General features: G+C 44.0%; 2 protein-coding genes across 14 annotated transcripts in view; one reads left to right on the top strand and one right to left on the bottom strand.

Moving 5' to 3' along the window:
- The window catches only part of HELLS (helicase, lymphoid specific), a 55,059-nt gene extending 45,289 nt beyond the window's left edge, over positions 1-9,770 (top strand). For 3 of the 4 annotated variants that reach the window (XM_030487402.1, XM_030487403.1, XM_030487401.2), the window contains 7 exons: positions 1,015-1,098; positions 1,183-1,302; positions 2,954-3,070; positions 4,011-4,170; positions 7,293-7,389; positions 7,597-7,673; positions 9,196-9,770. In XM_030487402.1, coding sequence (XP_030343262.1) covers positions 1,015-1,098; positions 1,183-1,302; positions 2,954-3,070; positions 4,011-4,170; positions 7,293-7,389; positions 7,597-7,673; positions 9,196-9,293 — 753 coding nt within the window. In that variant the 3' untranslated portion in view covers positions 9,294-9,770. Of the gene's footprint in view, positions 1-1,014; positions 1,099-1,182; positions 1,303-2,953; positions 3,071-4,010; positions 4,171-6,911; positions 6,976-7,292; positions 7,390-7,596; positions 7,674-9,195 lie in introns of those variants that run through there. The other variant, XM_030487404.2, reaches the window with a different exon arrangement.
- A 4,717-nt stretch (positions 9,771-14,487) lies between these two features.
- Positions 14,488-27,218, bottom strand: part of PDLIM1 (PDZ and LIM domain 1) — a 43,013-nt gene continuing 30,282 nt past the window's right edge. For 2 of the 10 annotated variants that reach the window (XM_030487450.1, XM_030487456.1), the window contains exons 4-7: positions 25,750-25,940; positions 19,899-20,053; positions 16,646-16,763; positions 14,488-15,027 (exon numbers count right to left, since the gene is read on the bottom strand). In XM_030487450.1, the coding sequence (XP_030343310.1) occupies positions 14,841-15,027; positions 16,646-16,763; positions 19,899-20,053; positions 25,750-25,940 (651 nt within the window). In that variant the 3' untranslated portion in view covers positions 14,488-14,840. Of the gene's footprint in view, positions 15,028-16,645; positions 16,764-17,438; positions 17,499-19,898; positions 20,054-23,510; positions 25,941-27,218 lie in introns of all 10 variants that reach the window. The other 8 variants (XM_030487453.1, XM_030487454.1, XR_003991578.1 and 5 more) reach the window with 7 other exon arrangements.

Genomic DNA, 27,218 nt, shown 5'->3' with positions numbered 1-27,218 from the left:
CCGCACTGCAGGAGGTGCAGTGGTAACTTTAAAGTGTGAGGTGTTGAAGGCCTGAAGCAAGTACAACAGAGTTGTCTGCTCAGAGAATACAGCATTTCTTCTCCTCAAAAGGAGAAAAAAAAAAATCCAAATTACATCATGAGGGCCAGCTAGTAGCTTAATCTACACAAAGGAGTTGGTAATGTAGGAAACTATGAAGTAATTTGAATTGAAAGAATCCAGCAACTCGAAGTTGCTTGTACGTTCTAAGTGTAGGTTTGTGGGCATATGTAGTTGTGTTTCCTGTTCAGTGAGTGATAACAGATTCAGCTGTGCTCAGGAGCAAGTTGTTGAAGCTTATGAATGTAAAGTCAGTGCATAAAAAGGAGACTGTGCAGTCTGGGTGATGAGAGGAAATTACTGAAGAAAATGCAGGCTATTTGACAGTTGACACCATTTGAAGAAGCTAGTACCTGCTCAGGAAAATGGATTGGAAATTACTGAGGTGGCTGTTATATGGCTTAGGCCTGAGAAATTTTCTACATCCCTGCTCTTAGCCCATAGCAAGAATTAGAAAAAGTAGGCTAAGGTAGCAGTGTGAAAACGTGTTCTGTGGACTTTGTCACTTGGCTGATGTGTGTGCAGTAACTTGTTTAGCAGTGCTTCCTTATAGCCAGTAGGTGGAAGTCTTGTGCGTTAATTACAAGCTGTGAAAGAAACAACGGCACTTTCCCTTTGGAAAAAACTAAAGGCATCAGGGCTTCTCCTTCCAGAAGTGGGATAAAAACTAAGTAAATTTTTTTTTTTTTTTAAATAATTATTTGGGCTTATGAAATGATGGGGTTGGATTTAGTTTTGGCATGATTTAACTGATTCAATGTAGTTTGCTAAAGTTAGTGTTGCTTTTAGTTAAAAAGATGGTACAAGCTTGTTTCTGTGAGAAGCTTTCATACAGCTTTTGTTAGTGCTTCTGAATTGGGGAAACCTGTGATATCCTTCCCTCCTAATACATGATCCTCTCTTCCCTGTTCCAAGATTGATGAAGATCTTGTAAAAAATTCAGGCAAATTTCTACTCTTGGACCGAATGCTTCCAGAACTGAAAAAAAGAGGACATAAGGTAAAGCTTATGATTTGGCAAGGGGGCATAGTTGTCCTCTTGTGACCAAAGAAATGGTATTAAGGAATCTTCCTGCTTTTGTAGGTCTTACTGTTCTCACAAATGACTCAGATGCTTGACATTTTGATGGATTACTGCTATTTAAGAGACTTCAAATTTAGTCGATTAGATGGCTCTATGTCCTACTCAGAGAGAGAAGAAAATGTAAGTAGATGTATATGCCGTTTGAGCCTGTTAGCAAATTGCAAATAGCTTGATCCTGTGATACTGGAATGTTATTTCACGCAGCATTTAGCCTTAAATAGGCAAAAGATATCTATGTTGAAAACTGACGTCCTTGCTGCTGCTTTAATATCTGCAGCTCGGAAATACTGAAGCAGTGAAATGTGTTACTACAAATATCTTGGGGTATGCCTAGAATGAGGGATGCTCACTTACTCTGTTGCCCAAATATGATATGTATTGTGTGTATGAGATGTGTATGTAATATATCTAGATTGTGGAGATGCTAATCCTAATTTTACCCCTGCATGTATTGTTTCCTAGCATCCAGGATATGATGCAAACATCTATGGGGGAGTGTACTGCAAGTCTAATGCCAAATAAAGTAGATTTCCAGAAAATTAGGTTTTTTTCCTAGTGGGACACCTGTAACTGCAACCTGAAATTGCACGTGGATTAGTTCCAGTGCAATCCTTTGTACTTGGTTGCTTGTAATGGTTTCAGATAACTACAGAATACCTTACTACTGATGCATATATTTATCATGAAGAGCAGCCATGCAGGGTTGTTCTGGAAAACCACCTCTCTGAGGGTTTGCAGGGATGTAAAAGAGGAATGCATATATGGAGGAAGTATTCAGGATATATCATCAGAGTGTGCTGCAGTTGCCATCTGGTCTCTGAAGTATGCACTAGTAGATATGGAAGAACAGTAGCAGATGACAGATATTCTAGCTCAAACTGTGCTTCGTTTTGTGCCATTTTTTTCTATGCTGAGGAAAACCAAACCCTGCAACACTTAAGTTACTACTGTTAGAGCCAATTCTTAATGAGGAAAGGCTAATTAGTAATATATTGGTGAGCTATAGTGACTTTTATTAAGCTGGTAAAATTTTGAACTGGCTTGTGGCGGGGGGGGTGGGGATTAGTCAATTGTGTGCAAACCACAGCGTGGTGTGGGTGCAGGGTGAGAGAAATCTTCAGGTCGCCGGTCTGAAGTTCAGCAAGGCTCTATGATTTGCCAGAGAATATAGACTTTCCTGGACACCCTCTCTTTTGGAGAGCTTGGGTAGCTGCTTACCTGGCAGCGGGGTGATAGTTTCTTTTTCTCTGCTGTGATAAAAGTCCTGAAAATTACTGTACACTTGCAGTTTCCTACCAGTATGTGACTGGTCAGAGTTAAGTAGACTAGGTTTTGACTGGTCTTGCAAACCTGGCAGTAGCTGTGCTGGCACTTGGAAACATTTTGCAGTGAAAAGTAGGCTTAATGTTGAGTAGGAGGCCAGAGAGTTACTCTTAGCTTTGAAGTAAAAGGAGGAGGTATAAAGGGTGGTTGGAAGTTACAGTCAAGTTGGCATCAGGATTTTAGGTTGTTGCTTTTGTCAAGAAGTGGGTATGTCTCTAGGCTTTGGCAGCTTGGACTGTGCTCATTAGGTAAGAAAACCAATTGCTTCACTTCTTGGTCTTGTCCTGTTTCAAACTCATGCAATGTTTCTTAAAGCCGTACTTTGGCCTCTGACAGCATGTGCTGTATTTTATCTGTGTTTATATTTTTAAACACAGGTGTCTCAAAATAGAGCATTAACTATGTTGTGTTTGATTTATCTGCTGTTTTTTAATGAATTCTCTTCCAGATGCATCAATTTAATACTGACCCTGAAGTCTTCCTGTTCTTAGTGAGTACAAGAGCTGGAGGCTTGGGCATTAACTTAACCGCGGCAGACACTGTGATCATATATGATAGTGACTGGGTATGTTGACAGACTGTTAACCTAGTGAGAAGTGTCATAAAATGCTTTCTGTTGGTGCTTTTGATAATTATTTACTAACCCATTATGCTATAGACCATTTCTATAACTTTAATGAAGTGCTACATAAGGATAATAAAGTAGTGTATGCAAACATGTTATGTATGTAATATGCAGCCTTGTTTGAAAAGTTCTAGATTATGAAATAAAATGTTAGAGCTGGTTTCCACAACTAACCTGTTTGCCCCTGAGTTACACAAAAAGCAGGAAGGGTTTTCTTATTACTGTTGAAGATGTTTCCTTCTTTAGATTTATTAAAGTGTGAATGTAGCTGGACCTTCTACAGGTTCCCTGTTTCTAACAGCTGCCATGTTAGTATCAGTCCGTTGAATTTCCTCCTGTGACTGGCCACATGTGTTTTAGCTAGCTAGGATTCTACTGGCCTGTGAGTCTGGAGGCAGAGTAGAAGAGAGGTATGGAAGCACGTGACTGAGGACCTCTGCATCTTCACTTATTTTAATAGACACCTCTGCTGTTCGCATGACCGTTCAGCTTCAGGAGAGTTAAAGCAGCTTCACAAATGGCTGAAAACTTTTAATCCTTTTTTTCTTTTTTCATCCTCCAACAAAAAACTTCACAAACCTAAAACTATGACACCCTCAGCTAAATTTGTGACACAAAACATGCCCTTCTGTTGAAAACTGCAGTACATAGTGCAAAAGCTGTCCAAACTAGTTGGGTTACTCTGGCTACGTAGCTACAGCAGCAGAGCTTGTCAAGGACAAGTGTAGGAGTAGAGAGATACAAAATTCTGTTATGCTGTGGATGCCTTGCTTATTGCTTCTGCTCTGACTCCTAGAGCTCACTACTGAAAGTGCCGCCTGTGGTATGTCTTTAAAAAAAAGGTTAATGGTTTAACTAACTTGTTTCTTCATCTGCTCAGAACCCCCAGTCGGACCTGCAGGCCCAAGACAGGTGTCACAGAATTGGCCAGACAAAGCCGGTGGTTGTTTATCGTCTTGTGACAGCGAATACTATTGACCAGAAGATTGTGGAGAGAGCTGCTGCCAAGAGGAAGCTAGAGAAGCTGATTATCCACAAAAGTTAGTATCTTTCTCTTACAACTTCCCATTAAACATGTGTTGCTGCTTTAAATCTTGAGAGAACTCCTACTACTCTATTTTGGGACTGCTTAGTATTTTTTCTTATATGCAAAAAGCTTTATTCTCCCAACAAATGGTTAGATAGTATTACTTTTCAAAATGCATTCTTAGACATATTGTAAAAAACTTCTGCAGCAAATTAAAGGAAAGCACTTCTGTTATTTCTCGAATATCTTTACTAGTACATAAAGAAAAGAGGGGTGATGGGACACTGAGCCTACCTAGAAGAAATATACGTAAAACCAGGCAATAAGAGAGTAGAGCTCTGGGCTTTTGTGGCAGCTTGCCAGATAGTTTGACTGAAATGCTTTTGGACTTTTAGCATCGAAAATGCTGGTGGCAAATGATAAGTCTGAGTTGATAATCTTTAAAAAATCAAAATTAAATGAACCAGAATATAAATGGAAAAGCAGATTAAAAAATTCTTCCTGCTTGCAGTTTAATTTGTAACAGTTCTTCATTTGGAGCAATATGCCCTCCTCATGGTATCTAGAGCAGTATTTCACGGTGTGAAGTTTAGCAATAGACTTTTCCAGTTCAGTTGCACTGGCAAACTTGAGTAGAGAGTGTTCCTATTAAAATTGGTAAAATGAGTAGAGAATATAGAAAGTTGGTTACTGGGGGGTACCTACTAAACTTGGTTGAGATTGCAAATCCTAGAGCTGTAATATCACTGTAAAAAAAAAAAAGTTCAGCATCCTGTATGCATCTGTCCTTCTGAATTTAAGAACAGTATGTTATAGCCACTGTAGAACAGTCCTGTTTGAACAATAGTCCTGTTTGAACAATAGTGCTGAATAGAACAATAGTCCTTGATTTTATGTGTAGAACAATGGTGCTGCTTCTTGTAGTTCTTGATTACATAGCTGGTCATACTCAAAAGTCTTTAGAATGCAGTTGGGTTGAAGTGGCTCTTTTGGGGGGTAAATTTTTCTTGTTTGGGTCCCATAGGAATCCTGCTTTGATTCTGTAGCTTATTCTGTTTGTGATATTTGGACAGTAGCTCCATATAACATTTTTTCAAACACTAAGCTTACTTGAAAAATACAGTTCTTGTAACTTGGTATGGGCTTCTGACAATAATTAGCCTTATATTAAACTTGAAAAGTAGGTAAAGTACTTCTTGTAGTATATTGGGGGAGGCAGGAAGCCAATTTTCATGAGGGGATAAAGGAGCAGAAAGCCACACCTGTAACTGTCTGCTGCACAGTGCACTGCATGTCAAGCTGAAGGTGTGGTTTGCCTCTGGTTTTGGATGATGTTACCCAATCTTTTAGATGCTTCCTTTATCCTAGCCTTTTTCGTTGTATTCTGTTTGCCACCGCTCTCTTCATGTGACTGCCAGGACTGCCATCTGACTCATCTGCAGGCATGTTAATGACCATTTTAAGTAAAAAAAAAATGGGGTTTTTTTAACGATTTGGTTATGGTCCAATCTGAAGTTAAAACTGAAGTGGCAAGATGAGCGCACAAAACAGAATGGGCTCTAATAATAGATAACTGCCATATTCTAAAGGAACAATGGGAACTGGGTGTAAGCTAAGCATCAAGTTGGGTCACGCCTTCAGCTTTGCAGTAAGTTGAATATTTATCTTGGTAACTATTGGTGAATCTTGCAGCTTAGTTAGGGGTGTCCCCTGTAGGAACCTTTGGATCCACTGTGTAAATATAAAGGTGATGTAATGGATCCTTATTTTGAATATCTAGAAAGTGTTGGAATTTTGGAGGAATTAATGAGGAAGGGATATCACAAAGCTTACCTAACTCAGGCCTTTCCATGGTGTCTAACCAAGTAGGGTGTGTACAAGTACTGGAGCTTAAGAACTGGAATTTGTTGCAAAACAGAATGCTTTTTTGGCCTTAGTACCAGGTTACTCTTTCTGTCTTGTGCTTCTGTTTTATTGACAAAAGTTGCCTAGCAAACTGTATGAGAACCAGCATGATTTTAGTTAAATCAATAGAAGCCAGACTAAGAAGAAGTGATGATAAACTTCTATTTAAAGTGTTAAGCACTTGATAGGGTCCTCTGTATTTTTCCCTGGGTTGTTATTATGGCAACCCAAGATCTGTACAGCACTAATTCAATGCCATATAGTTTGTGAAACTCTGAAAACAGGCATGACAGGCCTGATCCTGTGTCTCAGCAGGAGACATTCAGGGCTTAGGGGAAGAACCCCATAGCTCAGATTCCTCTGGAACTTGCATCTGATCTGCACTTCACAGAGAAACAGCCAGTCCTTGGAGGGAGATGGGAAAAGGTGTGGGAAGGACTTCTGAAACCAAGATATAAGAAAGAACAGCAGGGAGTATGGTGAAAGGGATCAATGAAGGCTCAATAATAAAATGGATACATGTGTTGATAAAAACTGAGGAAACTTGGCACAGAACAGTAAGCCTTGCCTGTCTTCTTGAAATGTGCAAGACTGAGCTTGACTTCTTCATCCATGCCCAGCTTTACTTAAGTAATAATTGTGTATAATTTTTTAATATATTTGGGCTGACATCCAGATTTGTGTGTAGACAGGCATTAGCATAGTCTCTTCAAGAAACCAACCTGTCAGGTGTATTACTTTGTCATGTCTATCTAGTCCATCAAACTAAGGGATGTTCTCTCTGCAATCCACTTATCTTTCACATATTTCCTGTCTTGTGGTTAATACCGCTTACTTTGTTTCAACCAGCTTACAATACAAAGGGAACAAACTTCAGTATCCACCATCTAACTTTATTTACAATGTTTTGACTGTAAGTAGAACTAATGGCTCTTCTGCTCTGTGTGTGCGTGTGTGCATGTTGAATTGGTGTTTCAATCAGTTTTTCTGCATCCTACAGCTAGAAGGTGAAAGGCCTGCATGTAAACTCTTCATGTACCTCTGACTTTTTCTTACCAGTTAGGTTATTAGTATATGGTGTGTTTACCTGAGAGCTAAAACAATGAAACTTAGCATTAGTTTTGACGTGCAAGAGTAATCTGTTCAATACGTGTATCCAGCATTGATTTAACATTTTACAGAATTTGTTCCTGTCTCTGTGTACTTTCTTAAATTTTTTTCTTTCTACAGATCAGTTTAAAGGTGGCAAATCTGGTCTAGCACAGTCGAAGAGCTGCCTGGACCCTCAGGAATTATTAGAATTACTGAAATCCAGAGACTATGAGAGGTATGCAGATTTCATATTTTTATTGGATCATGAGTTTGTAACTTGCAGCTTGCCAGCAGCTGTCAAAAGTTCTCTTCGGAAGTGGTATGTGGATCTTCATAGTGGAAAGAATGTCCTAGGGATTCTGCTGTGTGGGAAAACTGACTTCTATGCAATACTAACTGTAAGATGCTTTTATCTTAAGAGAGATTATTTCTTCCTCTACAGGGAGATTAAAGGATCTAAGGAAAAAGTAATCAGTGATAAAGATCTAGAGTTACTCTTGGATAGAAGTGATCTTATTGGTAAGTCAGTTTTCATCTGGTGGTTTGGTTTTTTTTATTTCTCTTTGTTCAACAGGAAATTTGTATTTTGTAGAAGTCTTTATATATAGAAAGCTGCCATAGCTTTACTTCCCTACAGCTGTGTTGTACATCTTAAGAAGGACCCTTCGGCCCCTTTGCTGACATTTCCCAACAGGATCTGCTGAAAAAGAAGCAACTTACTTAGACAAAAGTATTCCAGAAGACTACGTTCATGTCTGCCTTAAGCATACTGTGAATAAAGAGTACAGACTGGGAGATGTTCTGCAAAGCAACTTTCCCTATAGGTTGCTGTAATTGGATCAAAATAGAAATTACTCTCAGAAAAGATTTATGTCAATGAACTTGTTTAAAAACCTATTTTGATACTATCATAATTCAAAATATAACATTGGGGGGGTTGGGCTTTTCAGAGTTACTATGGCTCATCAGTGGATCAAATACTAAAAAAAAAAATTAGATTGTCTGCAAATTCTAGTGCTTGATCAGGCCAAGCTGCTATATTAAAAAAGAAAACAACCAACCCTTAACTTTTTTGATAAAGGAAAAAAATCTTGTCCAGTTCATCTAAAGTAGATTTAGAATGAATGCTTTGCTTTCTTCAGCAGAGGTAAGCCTCAAAGCATATATACATGAAAAAATCAGTAATTACTGGATTTAGAAGTAAAAAAATTATAGCAAGCCTTACGTAAGTGTGATATATATATTTTGAGTGAAATAACTTTGCCTTAGCAGAACTATTGCTATACTTTTTTTCATATATTATGTAAAGAAATTGTTCTATAAAATTTGCTTATTTCAGTTAATTGGCTGCTAATAGAGAAAATTATTCTTGAGGCACTGATATATGGTCTAGATCTTTACAAGTTCAGGTTGTGAAACAACCTGATTTATTCTTTCAAGGTGGAGAAGGTGCTATTTATTTTGTGTTATTGGTGTGCATCATATTTTAAATGGTTGCTTATTGCATGGCTGTACTAAGCAAATATAGTATATTTTCTGGGGAAAAAAATTATACAAAGACACTAGTCTATCATTATGTACTGAATATTTACTACAGTTAACCATAGTTAATGCTTTAGGAACTGAAATGCCACCCCAAATGCCATAATTATTAAGTTTGATATAAAGACAGTACTTCTTCATTAGCTTTATATTTGCAGTGATTATATGCTATATATTTATAGTGATTGCAAATGCTAGGACAAGAAGATGTAGGTCTTTGAACTTTAGAAAATAATATTGCTTAGCAGAGCCATAATTTTGTCTTCTTCCTAGTAACTTCACTAAATAGGTTTACTGCATTCTGTTTTATTCTCAGGAAAATGAGACTAGTTCAGGTAAACTTCTAGTGGCTAACTAGCTGTTGATGAAGGAGCGAAATGATTTTATCGACTTGCTTTTCAAATCCAAACAAAAATACATCCAATGCTTATGTCTGCAGTAGTTAGGTTGCATACACTCCATCTATCATTGGTGATCTTTTGTTTTGTTTTAATCCTAGATCAAATGAAGACACCTGAAAAAATGAAAAAGGAAAAAATGGGTGTTTTCAAGGTCCTAGAAGAATCATCAGATTCCAATGCAGAATGTGTGTTTTAATGTGCAAATGTGGCCTGTATCATTACAGCACAAACGTATGACTGACATCATCAGAGATGTTACTTACACATACTGTTCCTTTATGCTGACTTTCTTTAAGGCATTTTTCAAATTCCTTGTGTTCTTTCAGTGAAATTTGACATGTTCTACCTTATAATGCAGGTGATAGTTTCATGTTGTAGCTTTGGTAGGCTCTCAAAGAATTAAGAAAATGAACATGTTTCACCTTTCCAGCTAGCTCCTATTATCAGTGGTAAAAACTGGCAAATTTGTGTTTTTTAAAAAAAAAAAAAAAAAAAGAAATCTTCCTGTGGAAGTCCTAAAACACACTTTTTTTTTTTTTTTCCTTATACAGTGTGAATTATGGTTTTATTTGGAAGGGAGAGAACATGTCCCATTGTTATAGCCATTTGTGTAGCTTCTCTGTTTTAACGTCTGCAAATTATTTTGATTAAATAAATGTCTGGTTTGTCTTAACAGTGTAGGGGTTTTAGCTTATGTGAAGCTTATGTTGTGTCCATTAATTCATTACCTACCTACTCTGGCTAAGGTGCTAAATATAGCACACATTTAAAGAAGAAGGAAAAAAAAAAAGGGGGGGGGCAAAAACCACACAAACAAAAAACCAGCACAAAACCAAAACCCAAACAAACAAGAAAAGGCAGCTTGAATTTTTCTGGTGCAGACATTGCTTCAGTTTTGACTTGCTTGTCAGCTTGCACAACTAAGGTGCCTGTTTGAAGCATGTGGAGGGGAAAGTGCAGAATATCTCTGGTGCTGTGTGGATGACCAAGGACTACTTTCCAGAACGGAAGGCTTTGAGACTACTGTGGGGCAGAAAGGACAGGTGAAGGATACTACTTGAGTATGTTGCTTCAAGCAATGAGGCTTTTAGTGAAGATGTTTTTCCCAGTGTCCAACCTATCCTCTTGTGTAACTTGAGGCTGTTTTCTCATCTTGTGGCTTGTTACTTGGGAGATGAGACCAACACCCACCTCCCTCCATCCTCCTTTCAGGTAGTTGAGAGCAGTAAGGTCTCCCCTGAACCTCCTTTTTTCTCCAGGCTAAACAACCCCAGTTCCCTCAGTTGCTCCTTGTAAGACTTGTGTTCTGGACCCTTCAGCAGCTTCGTTGCTCTTTGGATGTGCTGACACCTCAGTGCCTTTCTTGTGGTGAGGGGCCCAAAACTGAACACAGTATTCAAGGCGTCAGGTAGCCTTTACTCTTTGAGTTCTGGTTTGTGAAAATGTCATCTAGGTGTAATTAGAAGCTGCAGTCATGGAATTGCAGCTGGAGCTGTCACAGTTGTACTAGTGATGCCAAGGCACAGGTAAAATGGAACAAAATAAAATCCTACCTAATCCATCAGACTTTGGAAAATAGCTTCCAGTCACTTTATGATCGTAATTACTCTCCATAGAGAGTAATCTGTTTGCATGATAGAGCAGCAGTTATTTTCTGTTAGAGATGTTTATCCTTGCCTCTATAAGAGAACAAATCTTTTCAGTTGATGAGTAGGCTGGCTTTGACCTTTGGCTGTTGAAAGCCTGGTCTTGTTTCTAATTGTTGGAGACAAGAGTTTCCAAGTTTTCTGTTCAGTTACTTATTAGCCCAAATAATGCAAAGTCCAATATATGCTGTCTCCATGTGTTACATGTATTTGCTGAGCTACTATGCTAGTCTCCTTTATGCGTCATTCTATGCTGGCAAAGACCTGCAAGATTTAAGAGTAGATGGAGCTACAATAGTATCTAAAGGGAATAATTGTAAAGGTTTTAATAGCAACTAACATAACTGCTTCCACATAGGCATACCTAACTTTTGAAGATTGATTTATCCTGTTTAACCTGCACAGCTACCTGATTGGCATCACATGGCAATATGGTGGAAAATAAAAATGAAAAAGTTTCTATCCCATAGCCAGCATAGCTAGGATTTAATACTTGCACCCTTCCTAAAACTGCTTAAACTGGCATTAATGCTAATGGTAGCATTAGTGAAATGTAGTTGCTGTTCAGTAATGTGTGGAGCTTGATGTTCTGTAGAGACTCTGCAGAGCCGTGGCTGCTTTTGTAGCCCACCTTCAAAAAGCAAAAGCAGTGCATATTTTTTCATGTTTTTTGCTTGCTGTCATAGAGGAGCCCATCGCTCCATCCCCTGTTTTTAGCTCCCAAAGCAAGCACAGTGCCTTCTTTGCATGACCTTATATTTCTCATGCCTATAGTCAAGAGTAATGTTCACACTTGCTATCCAACTAAGCTATGAAGGGGCAGTCCAGCACTTGTGCACTTACTGCTGACAGGCAAACCCTGGGGCATGCTGCAAGGGGTGCTGGTATTTTGGAAAGCAGCCTTCCTTTCTGTAGCAGGGGAGATACACAAGTAAGTGTAATAATGATAATGTGAGGATGCTGAGGGGTGTGTAGGGAGGAGAGCGGTGCTAACAGTTTTTAACTCTTCTGGGTGAAACAGTGTCCCCTTGATTGTCTGTTAGAGGGAAGAAATATTTCCATAGCTGCAAGACACATTCTTGAGCCATAAATTTGTCCTGGTGATGGAAGCTAGACTAGAAACACAAGTAGTTTACACCATGTTAAAAATGACTGTGCTTTGTACTGTGCTGCACACCTATGTGAGTTCCTCCTTGGCAGGCTGCTAGCTCACTTATAGACTGCCTGATACACTTCAGATAGAAACCTTTTATGCATTTCTTACGTTATTGTTAAATTCTGGAGCAGGCAGCTCAGTGTGGTTGCAGACACGACCCCATTTAACCTATTTAGTTATTGTTGACAAAAAACAGTTCCTCTGTTAAACTCTAGAGGAATTTGGAAAGTCAGACTACAGTGAACACAGCAGTTGCCAAGTATTTTGTCCTGCATCATGAGTTCCTTTTCTCAGCAAGCTAGAGCAGAGAGCTGTCAAAGTCCTCCTTAAGTAATGAATGTGAATTGCCCCAGCTAGCCTGTTTCCATAGCAATAAATTGGCTCAACTCTGGTATCTGCAGAGAAACCTATACCTCCAGAGCTACCCCACAAACCTTTTGTAGTTCCCGGCTCCTGCGTCATGCCCCGCACAATCGGTGTTTTCTCAGCAGTGCTGCCAGCCTTCACCGCAGGAGCTCAGCCAGGCAATAAAGTGCATGGTGCTGGACAAAGCCAGGCTTGTCTGTTTGCTGGGGTGGGGAGGGCAGGGGAAATGCCAGGCACAGTTCAGGCTCTTCTGCTCTGACCTCCTGACATAAGAGGAAGCTAGTGAGGTTATTTGGAATGAGCCCCATTTTGCTGACAGACATTTGTACAGTAGGAAGACATTCAGTGACTTTGCAGGTGCTGGCAGGCTCAGCCCACCTGCTGGCATGGGGATGCAGCACCCCAGATGGCCCCGGCAGGCAGCATTTTCCTCCTGCCATGTGTGGTGGGCAGCCAGGAGCCCCAAGCCTGCTGAGAAAGCAGGCAGCAAGGAGCATGAGGTGCTGAGAGGAGCCATGCTCCCACGCTATGGCAGGGCAGGAGCACCCATCTGAGATGTAGCCAGAGCAATTTGTTCCTACAGGTTTACTCCTTCAGCCCTGCAGGTCTGTGCTCCCCACTGCTGCACTGGCTTTTTGTCCAGGCCAACCTGCCTGCACCTGCCAGCACTGCAGCACAGAGAGCCTTTCCCTGGGGAAATGTGCTGCAGATGGGAGAGAATTAGCCCCCACTTGCAGGAGTGAGGGGAGATGTCACCCCAGCAGGCCATTAAAAACCCCACTCTCACCTTGAAAAATAAAGGTGCTGTGTTAATATCTGGAGTTTGAGCAAATGTGTGAGCAGGCATGTGCTGGTGGCATGGAGAAGCCAGGCTTTTCCTAGGGATGTGCAGGACAAGGAGTGTGCTGCTTGAGCTATGCCATCCTTGCTTGCCACTGCGCATAGAAGGAGCACGAGACATTGAGCTAAATTTAGCTGGATTGGTGAAATTAGTCCCCTCCCCAACCTGCCAAAAAGCTGTAGAGTTGAGCTGGACTGTGGAGGCTTATAATCGTGGTGATGGGTCAGCTTTACCTCAGACAATGATTGTTTTGGGGTTTGTGGTTTAGGTTTGGTGGTTTTGACAGGGTTTTGGGTGGGGTTTTTTTTTGCAAGCAGCTGTGCTGTGGTGTGATTCATTCTGAAGGAGAGGAAACACAGGGTGCAGCATTTACATGCTGCTGAAGACAGCTAGGACTTCCCAAGCTGTTGCAGATGCACCCACTAACCCTGGAGTGGAGGTGGCCCTGTGTCTGCAAAAGAGGGTCTGTATGCAGCTACAGACCCTTCTGTTTTCAGCCTCTGGCAATCTGTTTTAAAGCAAATATGACACTACATCTCGGAAACCATTTATTTTTACACCAAAAGAACAGCCAGTGTCTCTTTCAGAGGTGTGAACAGAGAAATCACTGCACAACTTTTTGCTGTACCCGGGTGGGGTGCTGCTGCTCAGTCACCCTCAGCCCTTCATCCAGTGCACATAGGGTGTGTATCCCCTGCCCACATTAATCCCATGGCACCTCTAGCAGCACGGCGATGCCTCTGGCAGCCACATGGGCCCTTGCACTGGAGACTGTCCCAAATGTCTGCAGGCAGAAACAACCACGGCCATAGGTCTGCCCTGGTTTGGGCAAGAGATGTGGGTCTCCAGCCTGCATCCAGCCCTGAGCCTGTGGTATAGGGCTGGGGAGCCAGCACGGAATGGCCAGGGAAGATGAAACAGGGGACAGAGACTATGGCCACTCAAACCTTTCCCTCTTTGTGGCAGGACTCCCCGGCTTCCAGCAAGCATCAAGTGAACATTTTTTCACAGAGCTCAGTTTGTGACCAGGAGGAATGGAGGCGCAGCTAGCTGATGCAGTATGGGAAGCACTTAAGTGCCCAGACCTGTCATCATGAAGCAGTACTGGATGTGGGAAGAGGCAGATTTCAGTTGCCTTACACCAGGGACAGGCCACCAGTACCAGCTATGGTCTGTGACTTGGCTGTGCCCACTGGGCCTTTGCTGGGTGCCAGCAGGCAGCTGCTAAGAGCAGCTGGGCAGCATGCGAGACCAATCTGACTCAACCTTGTTAATTCTCACCTGCTATTCCCTATAAACACAGCCATGCACTGGGTACCTGTTCTGCTACCCAGGGAACCCACTCCAGTGCACAGAAATACCAAGAGAAAGCAGAGCCATCTGCCTTGTAGATTCACCCTGTTTATTGAATGCAAACAGAAGGCAAATAACTGGGACACAGAAGAGTGGTAATGTGACTTTGGCCTCTGATTTTCCTGTGTGATTGACAGTGCAAAGGAGGGAAAAAATATAATTCTGTGTATTAGAAAAAATCCAAGAGGAAATAAAAAGAATGTTGAACAATTAGTGACATCTCATGTGAACAAATGGAGGATTAATAATGGCAAGGAAATTCAAAGCCATGCCTAGCATTCCTTATTGCAAACAAGATTTGGCAGGGGGGCAGGGATGATGCTTTTCAAGGAAAAGCAGCAGGGGATAAACCATCCACACTGGCTTTGTGAGCAGCGCAGTTTACTTTGGGAAGACGGTGACCACCTCGTAGCCCTCTGGGGGAATCACCCTCTCCCGTGCATGCTTCTCGCAATAGATTTGGTCTTCCACAAAGAAGTGTCCTTTCTGCTTGAGGTTGGTGCCGCAGTCACTGCACACGTAGCACTCGGGGTGTCGCTGCTTGTCCCGGATCTTCACAAACACCCCTCTGGGGAAGGAACCAGCACCCCTCAGTGTCAGATGCCCACCACTGCCTCCCTCCTCCCCAGCTACCTCCCACCCAGCCCAGACCCACACCAGTGCTGAGGGCGAACAATTTTCTCCTGCTCCTAAGAAGTCAAAGGATAGGCCCTACCTCTGGCCAGGCAGATGTTAACAGCACTTTTAGAGCCTGACACGAGCTGGCACAGGACTCCTCCTCTGGAAAGTGTTTCCTAGCAGTGGCCTGCGTAAGTTTCACAGGGACAGTTCTACCACCTGTAGTGGCAAGAATCACTATGATGGCATCTTTTGGCTGGAGACAGTGCAACAGCTTTCAAATGCCCAGAATCAAATGGCAGGCGTGAAGTTGACCATCTGGGGGAGCAAAATCCAAGTCCAAACCAAGCGAGCTGCAGTACAAATACAGAAATGACTGCCCACCACCAGCCTAGGGGGATGAAAGCTGCACAGACAGCCACTGCCCTTTTGCTAGTGACCAACATACCAGGTTTATGTGGGAGAAGCATAGACCAGATCCTGGTTCTGATCCCAGACACTGCTGCTCAGGAGCAACAGTGAATAGATCCAGACAAACATGGGCCAGCTCTGGAAAACTTCACAGCTTAACCCAGCAGATGATGAGGAAAACACAACAATTTGCCAGGAGTGTAATTTTGTTCCAGCAGCCACCTATATCTTCTGTAATTCATTAGTATTTATTGCTACTCATAGCCTCGTGCTTTCTCTCCAGATCTACCCAGCTGGTAGAATAATTGTAGGGTTTGTCTCTGATTCATATTTTGCGGGGTTTGGATTGCCTCTAATGACTCTGCCAGTCCCTGGTGCTCCAGGCAATCACAGTGTAGTGGGTCTCAGCAACTATCTGATAGCTTGTGGTGGGCAGCATGGGAGAAATCTGAATTCCTCCATGACAATGCAGGTGGACTACCAATACTTGACTGCTGGAGTCACCTGTTAAGCTAAGGGGGTTGTAGGGAAGAATCTGTGGTTGAGAAACTGAACAGCAAATTGAAGGCATGGGATGGGTCCCTCATGCTGTCAAACTTATGGAACAGCAGCTCTGTATTAAAGCCATGCCCCTGCTGTGCTGGCAGTCAGACATACCCACATAAAGACAACTAAAATTATGTCTGCATAAACACAGTAGAGGTATGCAGTCCTACAGCTAACCAGGGAGAACACAGCTCTCTTGGTCCACACTGCATCTGACCACCAATGCAAGTCACCACTCCATGGCAGGGAGTGCCAAGATATGAAAAGCATTGAATACACAGGCCCTGAATGAATAGCACATTTTGTTTCTGGCTGCTGTAAACATTTCAGGTAGGAAGCAAAATACTGCAGTAACAACTGTCTCAAAGTTTGTCTCATAGGGACTTGTTTTGGTTTCCATTGATATGGATCTGTAGAGGGAAACCCAACGCCTGCCTCACTACAGAGAACTGCAAAGTTGGTGCTATCAAAGCTGGTGAGAATAGTTGTACCTAGAGCCAGCTCCTGGATGTACTGGATGTGGGCAGGTGAAGTGTTTTGGGTGCAGCACCTCAGGCCCTTGCACAGGCATGGTATGCTTGGCCTGCAACCCCAGGGACAGGCTTACTTACACAATGCCAGATCCACATTTCTCGCACATGGGCAGCTTCTGGGCATTCCCAATCGATGAGGCCACCTTTGTGGTGGGGGCTTTGACGCTCCTAAATCCAGATGGTTTGGTAGGGTCTCCTGGGGGGTGGAAGGAGAGTGCTTCAGAGCGCGTGAAATGCGTGGCTCTAAGTTATCCCTCCCAAGCAGATGTTCTTTTAGGGTGGGGTGATGTTCTTTAACCCCAGCTCCAAGGCCAGGATCCATGCATGGAAAGCAGGCAGGGATTTAGGGGTGTGTGGGGAGGAGGGAGAGAAAGGGCACAGCTGAACCTGGCCCTGAAAATTTGAGGGCCTGAGATTGTGGGCAGTCAGATGAGAGTTTCTTCTCCTCTTAACAGCCCATCAGACCTCAGCTGATGTGTCTCACATGCACAGATGCACAAAGCAAAGCGAAGCCTCTGCCCCTGCCCCAGCCTTGGCAGCGCTGGAGACTGCCTGTTATGTCCCGATCACACACACAGGGTCAAGCTGATTGCCAGATCTGGGTTCAGCAAGAGGAGGTGAGTGTCCTGGCAGACTGGGGAGGACTGTCAGAAGTCCTTTTCCAGTCTGCTCTCTGGCATACAATAGGGCTGACTCCCCAGGACTCCTGGAAGATTTGGTAAACAAACTCCTTGTTCTTGCAGGGCCCTGGGAGACTGGGGATAACCTTGTGCCCTCCTGCTGCTGCACAGCATGCTCCAGGTGTGTCCCTAGTGCAGCTTCTCTGAGGCAGGGATGTCCTGCAGGTCCTTTGCAGGAGACATCTGCTGACCTGAATTCCTACAACGGCAGTGGATCCTAGATGCAGGATACGAAGCAAGCCTTTAAATATCTGCAGTGAAAAAGGAGCCTCTTACAAAATGACACCATTGATGTGACTAGTCTTATCTACATAACTTTTGCAAGAGGTTCAACACTGAAAAACAAGGGAAGGAGGGCTGCAAAGACTTCCATGGTGTTTCACCCAAAACAGAGGGGGTCAGTGCGCACCTCAGGCTAGGAAGGACACTAATAAAACCCTTCTGACTAGTGTCAAACCAAAAGCACACTGCAGTGGATGTTCCTGGTGTAAGGGAAGGAAAAATCCTGCAGAGGAATATGCTGTTGACCAGCAAGGTTAAGGACATGTCACATCCCAGGGCAGCATTACTGACAGAGGAGCTGAAGAAAAAGGAAGGAACTGCCCACTGCACCTTCCTGTCACCACTGCTCACCTGTGGGGCAGGTATTGCTGCCGTGCTTTGCTTCTGTGACAGCCTTCAGCTCAGAAGTTTGCACCCACCTCAATGCAGAGATGCTGGTCCAGAGGTGCAAGTTCCCTAATGGGGGCTACAGCCCATGTACCCTCCAAAAACAGAAGGAAGCACCTGGCTCCAAGACTTACTGCAAGTGACCTTTGCTGGGAAGGAAGCAGCAGCAACCACATTTGCAGGCTCTTCCTTATCACCTCTGCTCACTCCCTGAGCCTCAAACAGCACTTTGGTCATATCAGCATTGACAGCATGTTTTTAAATCTCTCTACAGGAATCAGCTTAATCAAATGCCCACAGGAAACATAATATGCTCCACCCTGTGAAACACCCTCCACCTATTAGTGCAGGGTCAGGTCTAAAGACAGAAACACAGACCAGCCATGGCACCTCCACACACCGGTGCCCACACATAGCCCCCCAAGTGTCAGGAGCCAGGTTCTCAGCTGGTGTAAGTCAGCACAGCTGATACAGTCAGCAGTGCCCCAGGGAACTTGTGCCAGCTGGGGAGATAGCTCCCTGCTGCTACTCACAAGCCATCACCTGAAGACAGGCTGTAAGAAGCAGCCAACCAATGTGCCACTTATCACCAATGTGCTATTTATCGCCGCAGACATGATCTGACTCAGCAGCAGGGGTGTTTGAGCCTGACTGAGCAGTATGGAAGGCAGGGGCACCATCTCCTCAGGGACAGACATTCCTTTGGGGCTGTGTAACCTCCTGGCCCTCCTCCGCATGGGTGATTATCAGCTCACAGTGGAGTGATGCCAAAGCCCATCCTGGCCTGTGATCTGGCAGGCAAACCTTGTGCCAGAGAATCCCAATAATTCTGCAAATCTTCAAAGAAAGATAAAACAGAGAGGCTTTTGCTTCTTGTCTTCTTCAGCACTACTAAGCATGGGGGAGAACTTCAGCTGCGTGAGAAGTCCCAGCTACTCAAGTCCTTTCCACACAGGAGCTGAACCCTGAGGGCAAGTTGCAAACACTCAGTATTTAAAAGATGCTTTCAGGTAGGTATTTTAACAGCATATTAAAAACTCCAAGATCCTGGTTTCTTTCTTCCTATTGTTTCCTTATTTCCTTCATTTTGCTGTTTCCATGCAGGCCCCTCAGACCTACCAGGTCTGAGGCTGATCTGTGTCCCTTTGTGGTATCTCAGCACCATGCTTTTGTTGGATGAAATCGAACATACCACTGCCAAGCTAATAACAAAAGACAAAGTCTCAACTGGCCTAACGGGGGGGGGGGGGGGGGGGGGGGGAGGAGGGTAGTAATTCTTGGAATTCTTTTCCTATTTACTTGTTTATTTTAGTTTATTTAAGGGGATAAGTGAGCACAATTTGGCCCCCATGTAAGTTAATTGGCTTTTTTTATCTTAAAGTCTATAGCCCTGAACTGCACAAGTCCAGATGTCAGATCAAGAATGCCAAGCAGAGTGAAATTTCAGAGTTTAAAAGCTATGAACTGCTCACTGTAACTCAGCTTTCATATTTTTACATTCAACTGCAGAAGCAGATCGGTTTTCTTATATAAAAGGATGGAGATCAGAAGCATTAAGACTCACTAAAGATCACTATCTTGAGGTACCTTTTGAAGTCTTGAATCTAAGATGGTCTTCAGTCAGTAAATATTATCTTAAAGGGGCAAAACTTTACAAAACATAGACAAATTTTTGCAACTTTGTAAATTCCTTCTTGATAACTAAATGTTGTAGGGGTTTATTTCTCAAGCACTCACTCAATAAGTGAGCAATGATATGGGCCTATAGACACTGACACTAATCAATGAGAGAATATTTAGGAGTTAAGTTAGTGAAAGGGTCTGTAGGTTTCTGTAGAAACCGATGACATGTGCTACTTTGAACAATCAACAGCTAAGAAAGGAAAATAAAGTTTTAGATGTTACTCTTAAACACTGTACACAGCCCAAGGAATGGCAAAAGGGAAGAGCACACTCAGATTAGGTGTGCAGTAAGTGCTCACCTTTTTCTTCAGACTCCAAAATCTCTTGCAGCACGAGGAATGAAGCAGACTGTCTGGGTGGTTCATTTGACTCTTGTTTCTCCTGGAGCATCTTATAAACCTCAGATTCCCTGTCTATGACAATACCGCCTGGGGGCTGGTTATGCTGATCTAAACTGAAAAAGGAACAGGGAATACGCTTGTTAAAAATCTGAAAACTAAAGCTCGTGCCTCTAGCAAAATTTTCACAATGCATCATATGACTGAAGAACAAACGTGCAACACAAATGTGCAACAGGATGCCATAAAACACGGAGGTGCTGGATGTGCTCACACAAGACCCACAGCCCAGGTGGGATTGGCACCCTGGGCTATCCACATACACCACTATGAAGAGGTTCACACTGACCGCCCCCAGCCAGTCCCCAGGTGTTCTCTCTGCCTCACAAGTAACTATTTACTCCAGAAACTAAAACTTTCTCAGGAAATCACTGCTCTGTTAACAGGAAAATCAAGAATTTGTGCTGTGATGGGAATCCTGCATGGTAGATGTGCCATCTATGCATGTTCCTTGCATGCATAAACTAATACCTTAGACTACTACCTTGCACCACTGTGAATCTCAAATTCAGTAAAGTTTATTCCATTAAAAAGAAATCTTTGCAAGTACACTATGATTGAGTCCTAAAGGCTATTTTCACAAAGTAACAGCTGTACAATCTAACTATAAGATCCCCTGATTGGCAATAATTTAATTTGGTTTTCAAGTGAGTGTTGCTATTTCCATTTTACAGGAGAGGACACTGAGCCGCAGCCCATTTACAGCATTTAATCAAGGTTAATGAGCAAGTGAAGGGCAGAAGAGACTTCTATGTGCTAACACTAAGCCCTCCTTTCAGCTGCCACTCATTTCATGAGGGACTTGCACCCTCAGCCTAGAGCCTGAAGTGCTTCAGTGTCAGCTTTTCACAATGCAGGGTGGCTGAAAGGGTGGTCATTATGCCAGTGGAAGGGTCATTAGAGGAAAAAAAAGGAGGTTTGAAGCCACTACCTGGGATGTTCTCCACATCCAGTGGGTGCAGGATAAACTACAGGCTTAAAACTGCAAGAGGATGTTCAGAATATTCCTTGGGAGGTTCCTGCCTGCCTTGTATTCTGGGACTGGAGTAAAACATCTCCAGAAAAATGAGACAACTGACAAGTCTCTTATGTAACTGACAGCTCAATTACATAATGCAGCCTTATAAATGTAAATGGTCTATTAGGTTTCACTGTTCCTGCACCCTGTGATTGCCTGAAAAGTACATAAACATTCTGAAGTTCAGATTAAATCGCAGAGGGAAATCTTTTTCTTGAGGACGCAACTTCATACTTTCCATGCCAATGTGCAATACAGTCATCTGAGAGTTACTCTACATAATAAACTCTTCAAGAATCAGAGGTAAAATCATCGCACGTGTTATAAAACACTATTTCCATAAAAAGAATTTCATAAAATGTTTCCATATTTAGTAATTTTCAGGGGAGCAGGAAGCACATTAGGCTTGCAAGCAGTTGAACCCTTGCTGCCTGAATCTCATTTACTCAAGCCTCTCACCCAAAATAAAATGATGTGCTTTCTATTACACAGAAAATGTCCTAGGTTATCCCAAATGAATCCATGCTCCACATTACATTCATTTTATGTGAACTCATATACTCCCACCACTCTGTAGACCCATGAAAACATTAGGCAACAAACCTTTCACTGCAGTTTGCATACTAAGAATGTTTCACTAACATGCATTCAAAAAGCAAAGGCTACATCACCTTCAAGAGCACTAAAGTCAAACAAAGCCATCACATTTCAACCATGTGTTGTGACAGTGTGCAAAACATACAGATCACTTCTCCCAGGTACACACCCTATAGATATACTTGCCTATACGAGACTTCCAAAAGACTGTAAAAAACCCCAAATCCTAGAATTTGCACGAGCGGAGTGAAATACCTCCTGTTACACAGGTACTTTATCTGCAGCAGTCACCAGCAACTGGTCTCCTTTTCCGTGCACCGGAGTTCCCCAACTCAAAAATGTTGTAGGGGACAACTCCAACATGCTTTACTGCATTTTGGACTCACACACTTCAGTAACCATTAGTGAAGCTTACTTGCTTCTGCTCTGGACAACTTGCAACACTGATTGAGTAACACTGCATTGCTGAGCTTTGAAAACTGGCAAGAAGATGGCAATAAACCCCATAAAGACTCAGTCTAGCACAGCGTCTTCAGAAAAACACAGCTTATTCTTTACTAATGGCATTTTATGATTTTCTGTTAGCACATTTTGAAAAGTTTACAAGGATTTCAGAGCTGGGCTCCAAAGTACTTGGAGCGCTCGCTTTTGCAATGAAACAACTGCTGATGCCTGGGGCTCCTTTGTGAGTGTTATCAGCTGTCTAGACGAGCACGCCAGCCAGCCGAGTGTTACTGCTCCTGGAATGCATGGTACTGACTACAAGCCAGAGCAAGTAACTGGCCTGAGTAACAAGGCAGGAGTAAATCCACAGCCTCTCATTATCTCTCTTGGCTGCTGGCACACGCAAAAGCTTGGCTGTGTGGGTCCCTGAGTGAGGACACCAACTTTTCTCCTTTAAAGCATGCGGTGCTTAGCCCAGGAGGGGACTGTGAGCAGCCGAGGAGCTACGAGATCTGACTGTGCCCTTCTGCTCTGTCCCATGGAAACCATAGGACTAACCACCTCCGTGGACCATGTCACACAGCTGCATGCTCCTTGCTTGGTCACAGAGCAGGGTAACTCTGCTGAAGGGTCACATCTTCTGAAACAATTCAGCCTTGGTTGGAGCCCTCCTGTGAAATGCCTAAATGTACTTTCTGCTTCACCCTTCTCAGTACTGAAATCCTCCCTGTAAAACCCTGAGGGCTGTCATTTAGAGGGATGGGCCAGCTGGTTCCCAACTGCCACAAAGCAAAAACACCTAAAAGCACCCAGGCCTTGTGATGCTGAGGTTCTCGCACATCCTGCAGACCTCAGACCATGTTGAGCATCCTCCACTCCTATGAGTCCTCCATGTGCCTGGTGCCTGCCCAGGCTGCTTCGCACTCATGGATGTTATCAGCACAAGATGGAGCCTATGGGGACCTGCTTCAGCCTGAAATGAAACACACCCAGCGCACGCACATGGCCCTGCCCACAGCCCGTGGAACAAAAGCACAAGCACACATGTGGCAACATCTTCCAGTCACAAACAACAATCATTTCAGTGCAGGAGAACCACCGGCTTTCAGGATAAGGCACTCTCCTGCCCCCAGCAAAGCCATCTGCTGCAGGTGGCTCCTCCAGGAAAGCCACCAGCTGCTGTCAAGGCCCTGCCACGCAGGTGTGCAGGGGGCAGTGGACACACTGACAAGCTGAAATCATGTTTGGTGCTTCCCGCAATGTTGGACATAGACACAATGCAGAGGAAGCCCCTGTGAAGAGTCATGCACTAATGTCAGAAAGGTGAAATGTAGATGCTGTTTCCTTGTGACCAGCAACGCCGTGAGCCACAGACAGGGACAAGGTACTCGTGGACACCAAGATGCAGATGAAGGGATGCAGTGAGCCCACTGCAAAGGCAGTGGGCAGGTTACCTGGGGAAATCAGGGCTAACAGAAGAGATCTGCCCCTTCAGGGAATCCATGATGTTGCTCTGCGAATAGAGCTGCAGGGGAGAACTGAACTGCACATGCAGCACTTTGAGTCCCGGCACCTCCACTTCCACGGGGCTCTTGGGGCAGACCTGAGCCGTGCGCTTCAGCTGCTCGGGCCCCACTCGGACTTGGCTGGGGATGGAGGACATGCTGTGCCTCCGTTCAGAGGTCTGCGCCTGCAGAGGATTATAGATGGAGGCGACGGGAGCCTGCATCGGGCTCATTGGCGATGGGCAGCTATGGGCCCACGCATTCACGTGGGCAGTTTGAGTTGTGTTTGTTTGGGGGTTCATTTGGGTTTTACGTTGTGGAATTGAGGGTAAAGTGCAGCGGAGGAAGAAAGGAAAGAAGGAAGATATTAATAGACTAAACCTAATACTCTAAGCAGTACAAGCAGTTGCAGAATACCGCCTGAGGGGCACACCACTGAATACAGGACTTTACATTAAAGGCTTCTGGCTAATGCTGTGCCTCTGGTCTCACACTCCAAGTGTGCCCGCACAAAAACTTAAAATGCAGTCACCCTACTGATGAGCAAAGGGGTTGTAAAGGTAATGAAGACATGGCAGCAGGGATTTCAATATGAACTAGCACTCATGGTCCCACTGTCCAGCCAAGGAATGCCACCTTCACTGCTACCCTTCCCAAAGCTAGCCTGGGCATCCTACTGATGGGCCATCTCACCTCAGACCCCAAAACAGATGTGCTCAGCATGAGGCTTCTCCCTGCCCTCCCCACCTCCTTTGTAACACCAAATCCAGTGGATTTGCTGGTGTTTCTGTCTGTACCAGCCTTGCATTTACATCATACAAGATGGAGCATGGACCAGGTCCCCATGTCACATCACCATGTGCAGTGGCAGGATCAGGCTGCTGGGTTCAGATAGGCTGTGTGTCTGATGGGTGCAAGATGGGGATGCAGATAAAATGCCAGGTAAACCCACAGCAAGGTGGGCCATGTACAAATAACTCAAAAAACAGAAGGGCAGGAATTTAAAGGCAGCTGGAAGGCTGTGTGAAGGGAGAACCTACACCTCCTTTGCTTGTGCCAAATGGTCCCATCAGGTTAATGTAAAGTCAGATTTCCCTTGTTCTTGCTCTGCATGTGCTCAGCCCCTGAATGAGGCTGCTGAGCTGTACCATAAGCAAATGAGGAACAAATGTCTGGCACCTTGTCTGCCAGTTGCAGCACTGTAACTGCCTAGAAGGGACCCTGCTGCAGATGGGGCTGCCAGTGTGAGAAGCCGGTTTCAGTCAGGAGCAAGTTTTTAGGCTTGTATTAAAACACAATCTCAGGTCTTTGTGCCCTGCAAAAGCAGAGGTTGAAGTTACTTTTGGCGCCCCATTCACAAGTCAGGAATTCAGTTGAGTATCAGTAAAGCATTGGTCTTGCAGCTTTTGTTGTAAAAGTGGCCAAAGTTTTCCTGGCAGTTGGTACTGCTATAGACTTAGGGCACTTAAGCAACTTAACCAACACAGCCAGAAAGATTTCAGACAGCTCCTGCTTTATTGCTTCCAATGAAAAAAGAGGAATGTTAGACTTTTGGAATAATGTCTCTGGTGAAGCTCAGATACAACTACAAAAATCAATAGGCCCTTTTAAGGTTGGGAACCTTTCCAGTCCCATATATAAAATCGCTCACACAGGTATCAATGTTTCAGCTATCAATGTTTCAACTACTTTTTAAAACCCCTGTGAAAAACAAGGTTCAATAATAAGAATCAGAAAGATCCAAACTTAGGTAAAGTCTGCCTATGAATCCCAGACCAGCCAGGAAAGGGGACGTGTGTGCTTCCTGCACTAGCTAGTACCTCCCCTGCCCAGCACTCCTTGCAAAGCCAGCACAAAACGCTAACTAAGTGCTCGTAACAAGCTGTCAGGCACCTGTTCAGACCAGCAGGCTGGCATGTCATGCTGAACGCACGTGGAAACTGCGTCGGTCTCTGCTAAACAAAGAAACACAACAGCATTAATTTCATTTCTGCATCTCCCGAAATGTTCCCCGCTCCTCCAAGCTCTGCCCTGGGAACCACATTCATGCTCATGTCTCTGCTCTCTCCCTTGACCTGAAAAAAAGCTCTTCTGGGTTAACAAATTGGTGCCCTCGCAGTGGACTTGCATCTCCTGGAGCCTTCCCGTAGGGGCCTGGGCAGGTATGGGAAGCAAGGAAGATACTTACGGCTTGGTAGACTCTAGAGCCCCAGGTGATGTCTTTGACTCCACAGCACTGTTGAAGGTCTGGATGTTCTCTGAGGAGTAGAGCCCTGCTGGGCTGTTGTACTGAGCAGTGATCACCCTGGGGGCAGAAGCTGTGGCAGCAGTGAAGGGCACTGCACTCCGGTTGTGTGCACTTCCTACGTGCCTTACTTCCTGCATGCAAAGGAGCAGAGGCAAAAATCAGAGGTGCTCAAGCATGCAGGTGGGATGTGACATGGCAGCCTGGAGCAGGCGGCCACTGTAGTGGTGGCCTTTATGTGTGGTGTCAGCTGAGGAGTACACAACCGTAACCATCAAAGCAGGCAAGTATCCTACAAAAGTCACAAGGGCCTCGGCCCCATCCTGGATGGCTTCAGGCTGACTTTCAAGACATTTCAGAGTTGACATGCTAGCAACATAAGAGCCCAGAAACATCGCCAGAGCTATTAGTTCACGGTGCCACATACCTGGGAGCTCCTGCAAGCCTACAGTAAACCACAGGACCTACCTTCTCATGCAAGACTTAAGCATTCCTTGCAATTCGTAAAAGCAGGGCTTTCTATGGGAAAAAGATGAGCAGTAGAAAGAGGCACACTCTTCAGTGACATCTGAAAGTTTGGCTTTACTTACATAAGGGCAACCCAAAAAGAAGGGATTTGTTATTACTATATGTAGTTTGGAGTGTGTCTGCTCCTTCAGCTAAGACTGGGGTTCACAGCTGTCTCTGATGAACAACTTTGGACTTTCTGGACAAGAAATTCCCACAATAAAGGTGGGAAGATGGCTGTTGTTAATACAAAAAACTGTCCACAAGCAGTGACAGCTAACTGCCAGAGACTTCTTCAGTGTCGGAAGTATGAGATATCACCCAGACATCCTGGGTTTGCTGCAAACTGAAGGCTTTGAGCAGTATTAGTGGATACTAAGAAATATTAGTTACAATTTAATAAGAAAGGGGGCAAATCCAAATCTTAAATAAGACATGAGATGAGATAAGACTCTTCTGAATCACAGGCAGTGCTAACAAAAATAGGGAAATTTCTAAGCCCCATCACCAGTTCAGGGGGCTGGGAATTAGCAGCCTTGGGGCAGAGACAACAACATTTCTCTCCAGAGAAGACACTTGACCAAAGCAAGGAGTACGATGAGGCCTCAGTAGAGCAGGCGTAAGAAAGGACTAATGTTCACAAAGGCAGCTGAAATATCCAGGGCTAAAAGATGGCACCCACATGTGCATTTTGAAATGTTTTAGCCAGCTGTAGAGCTTGGGCAGGGCTTCAATACAGGGCTAACATCCAATGGCACAGGATGAAACAGGGCCCTTCTTAACATGCTGGGCCCATGGTTCCCAGCACTAATTAACACAACCAGTTCCCCCACCCACTCAATACAGGCGCTGACTTCTACAGCAACGAAGTGAGCCTTCACCGCCCTTTGAACATCTCATGGCAT

The sequence above is a fragment of the Strigops habroptila genome, chromosome 5 (genome assembly GCF_004027225.2).
Source record: "Strigops habroptila isolate Jane chromosome 5, bStrHab1.2.pri, whole genome shotgun sequence".
NCBI lineage: Eukaryota > Metazoa > Chordata > Aves > Psittaciformes > Psittacidae > Strigops > Strigops habroptila.
This window is presented reverse-complemented; position numbering and strand designations above follow the sequence as displayed.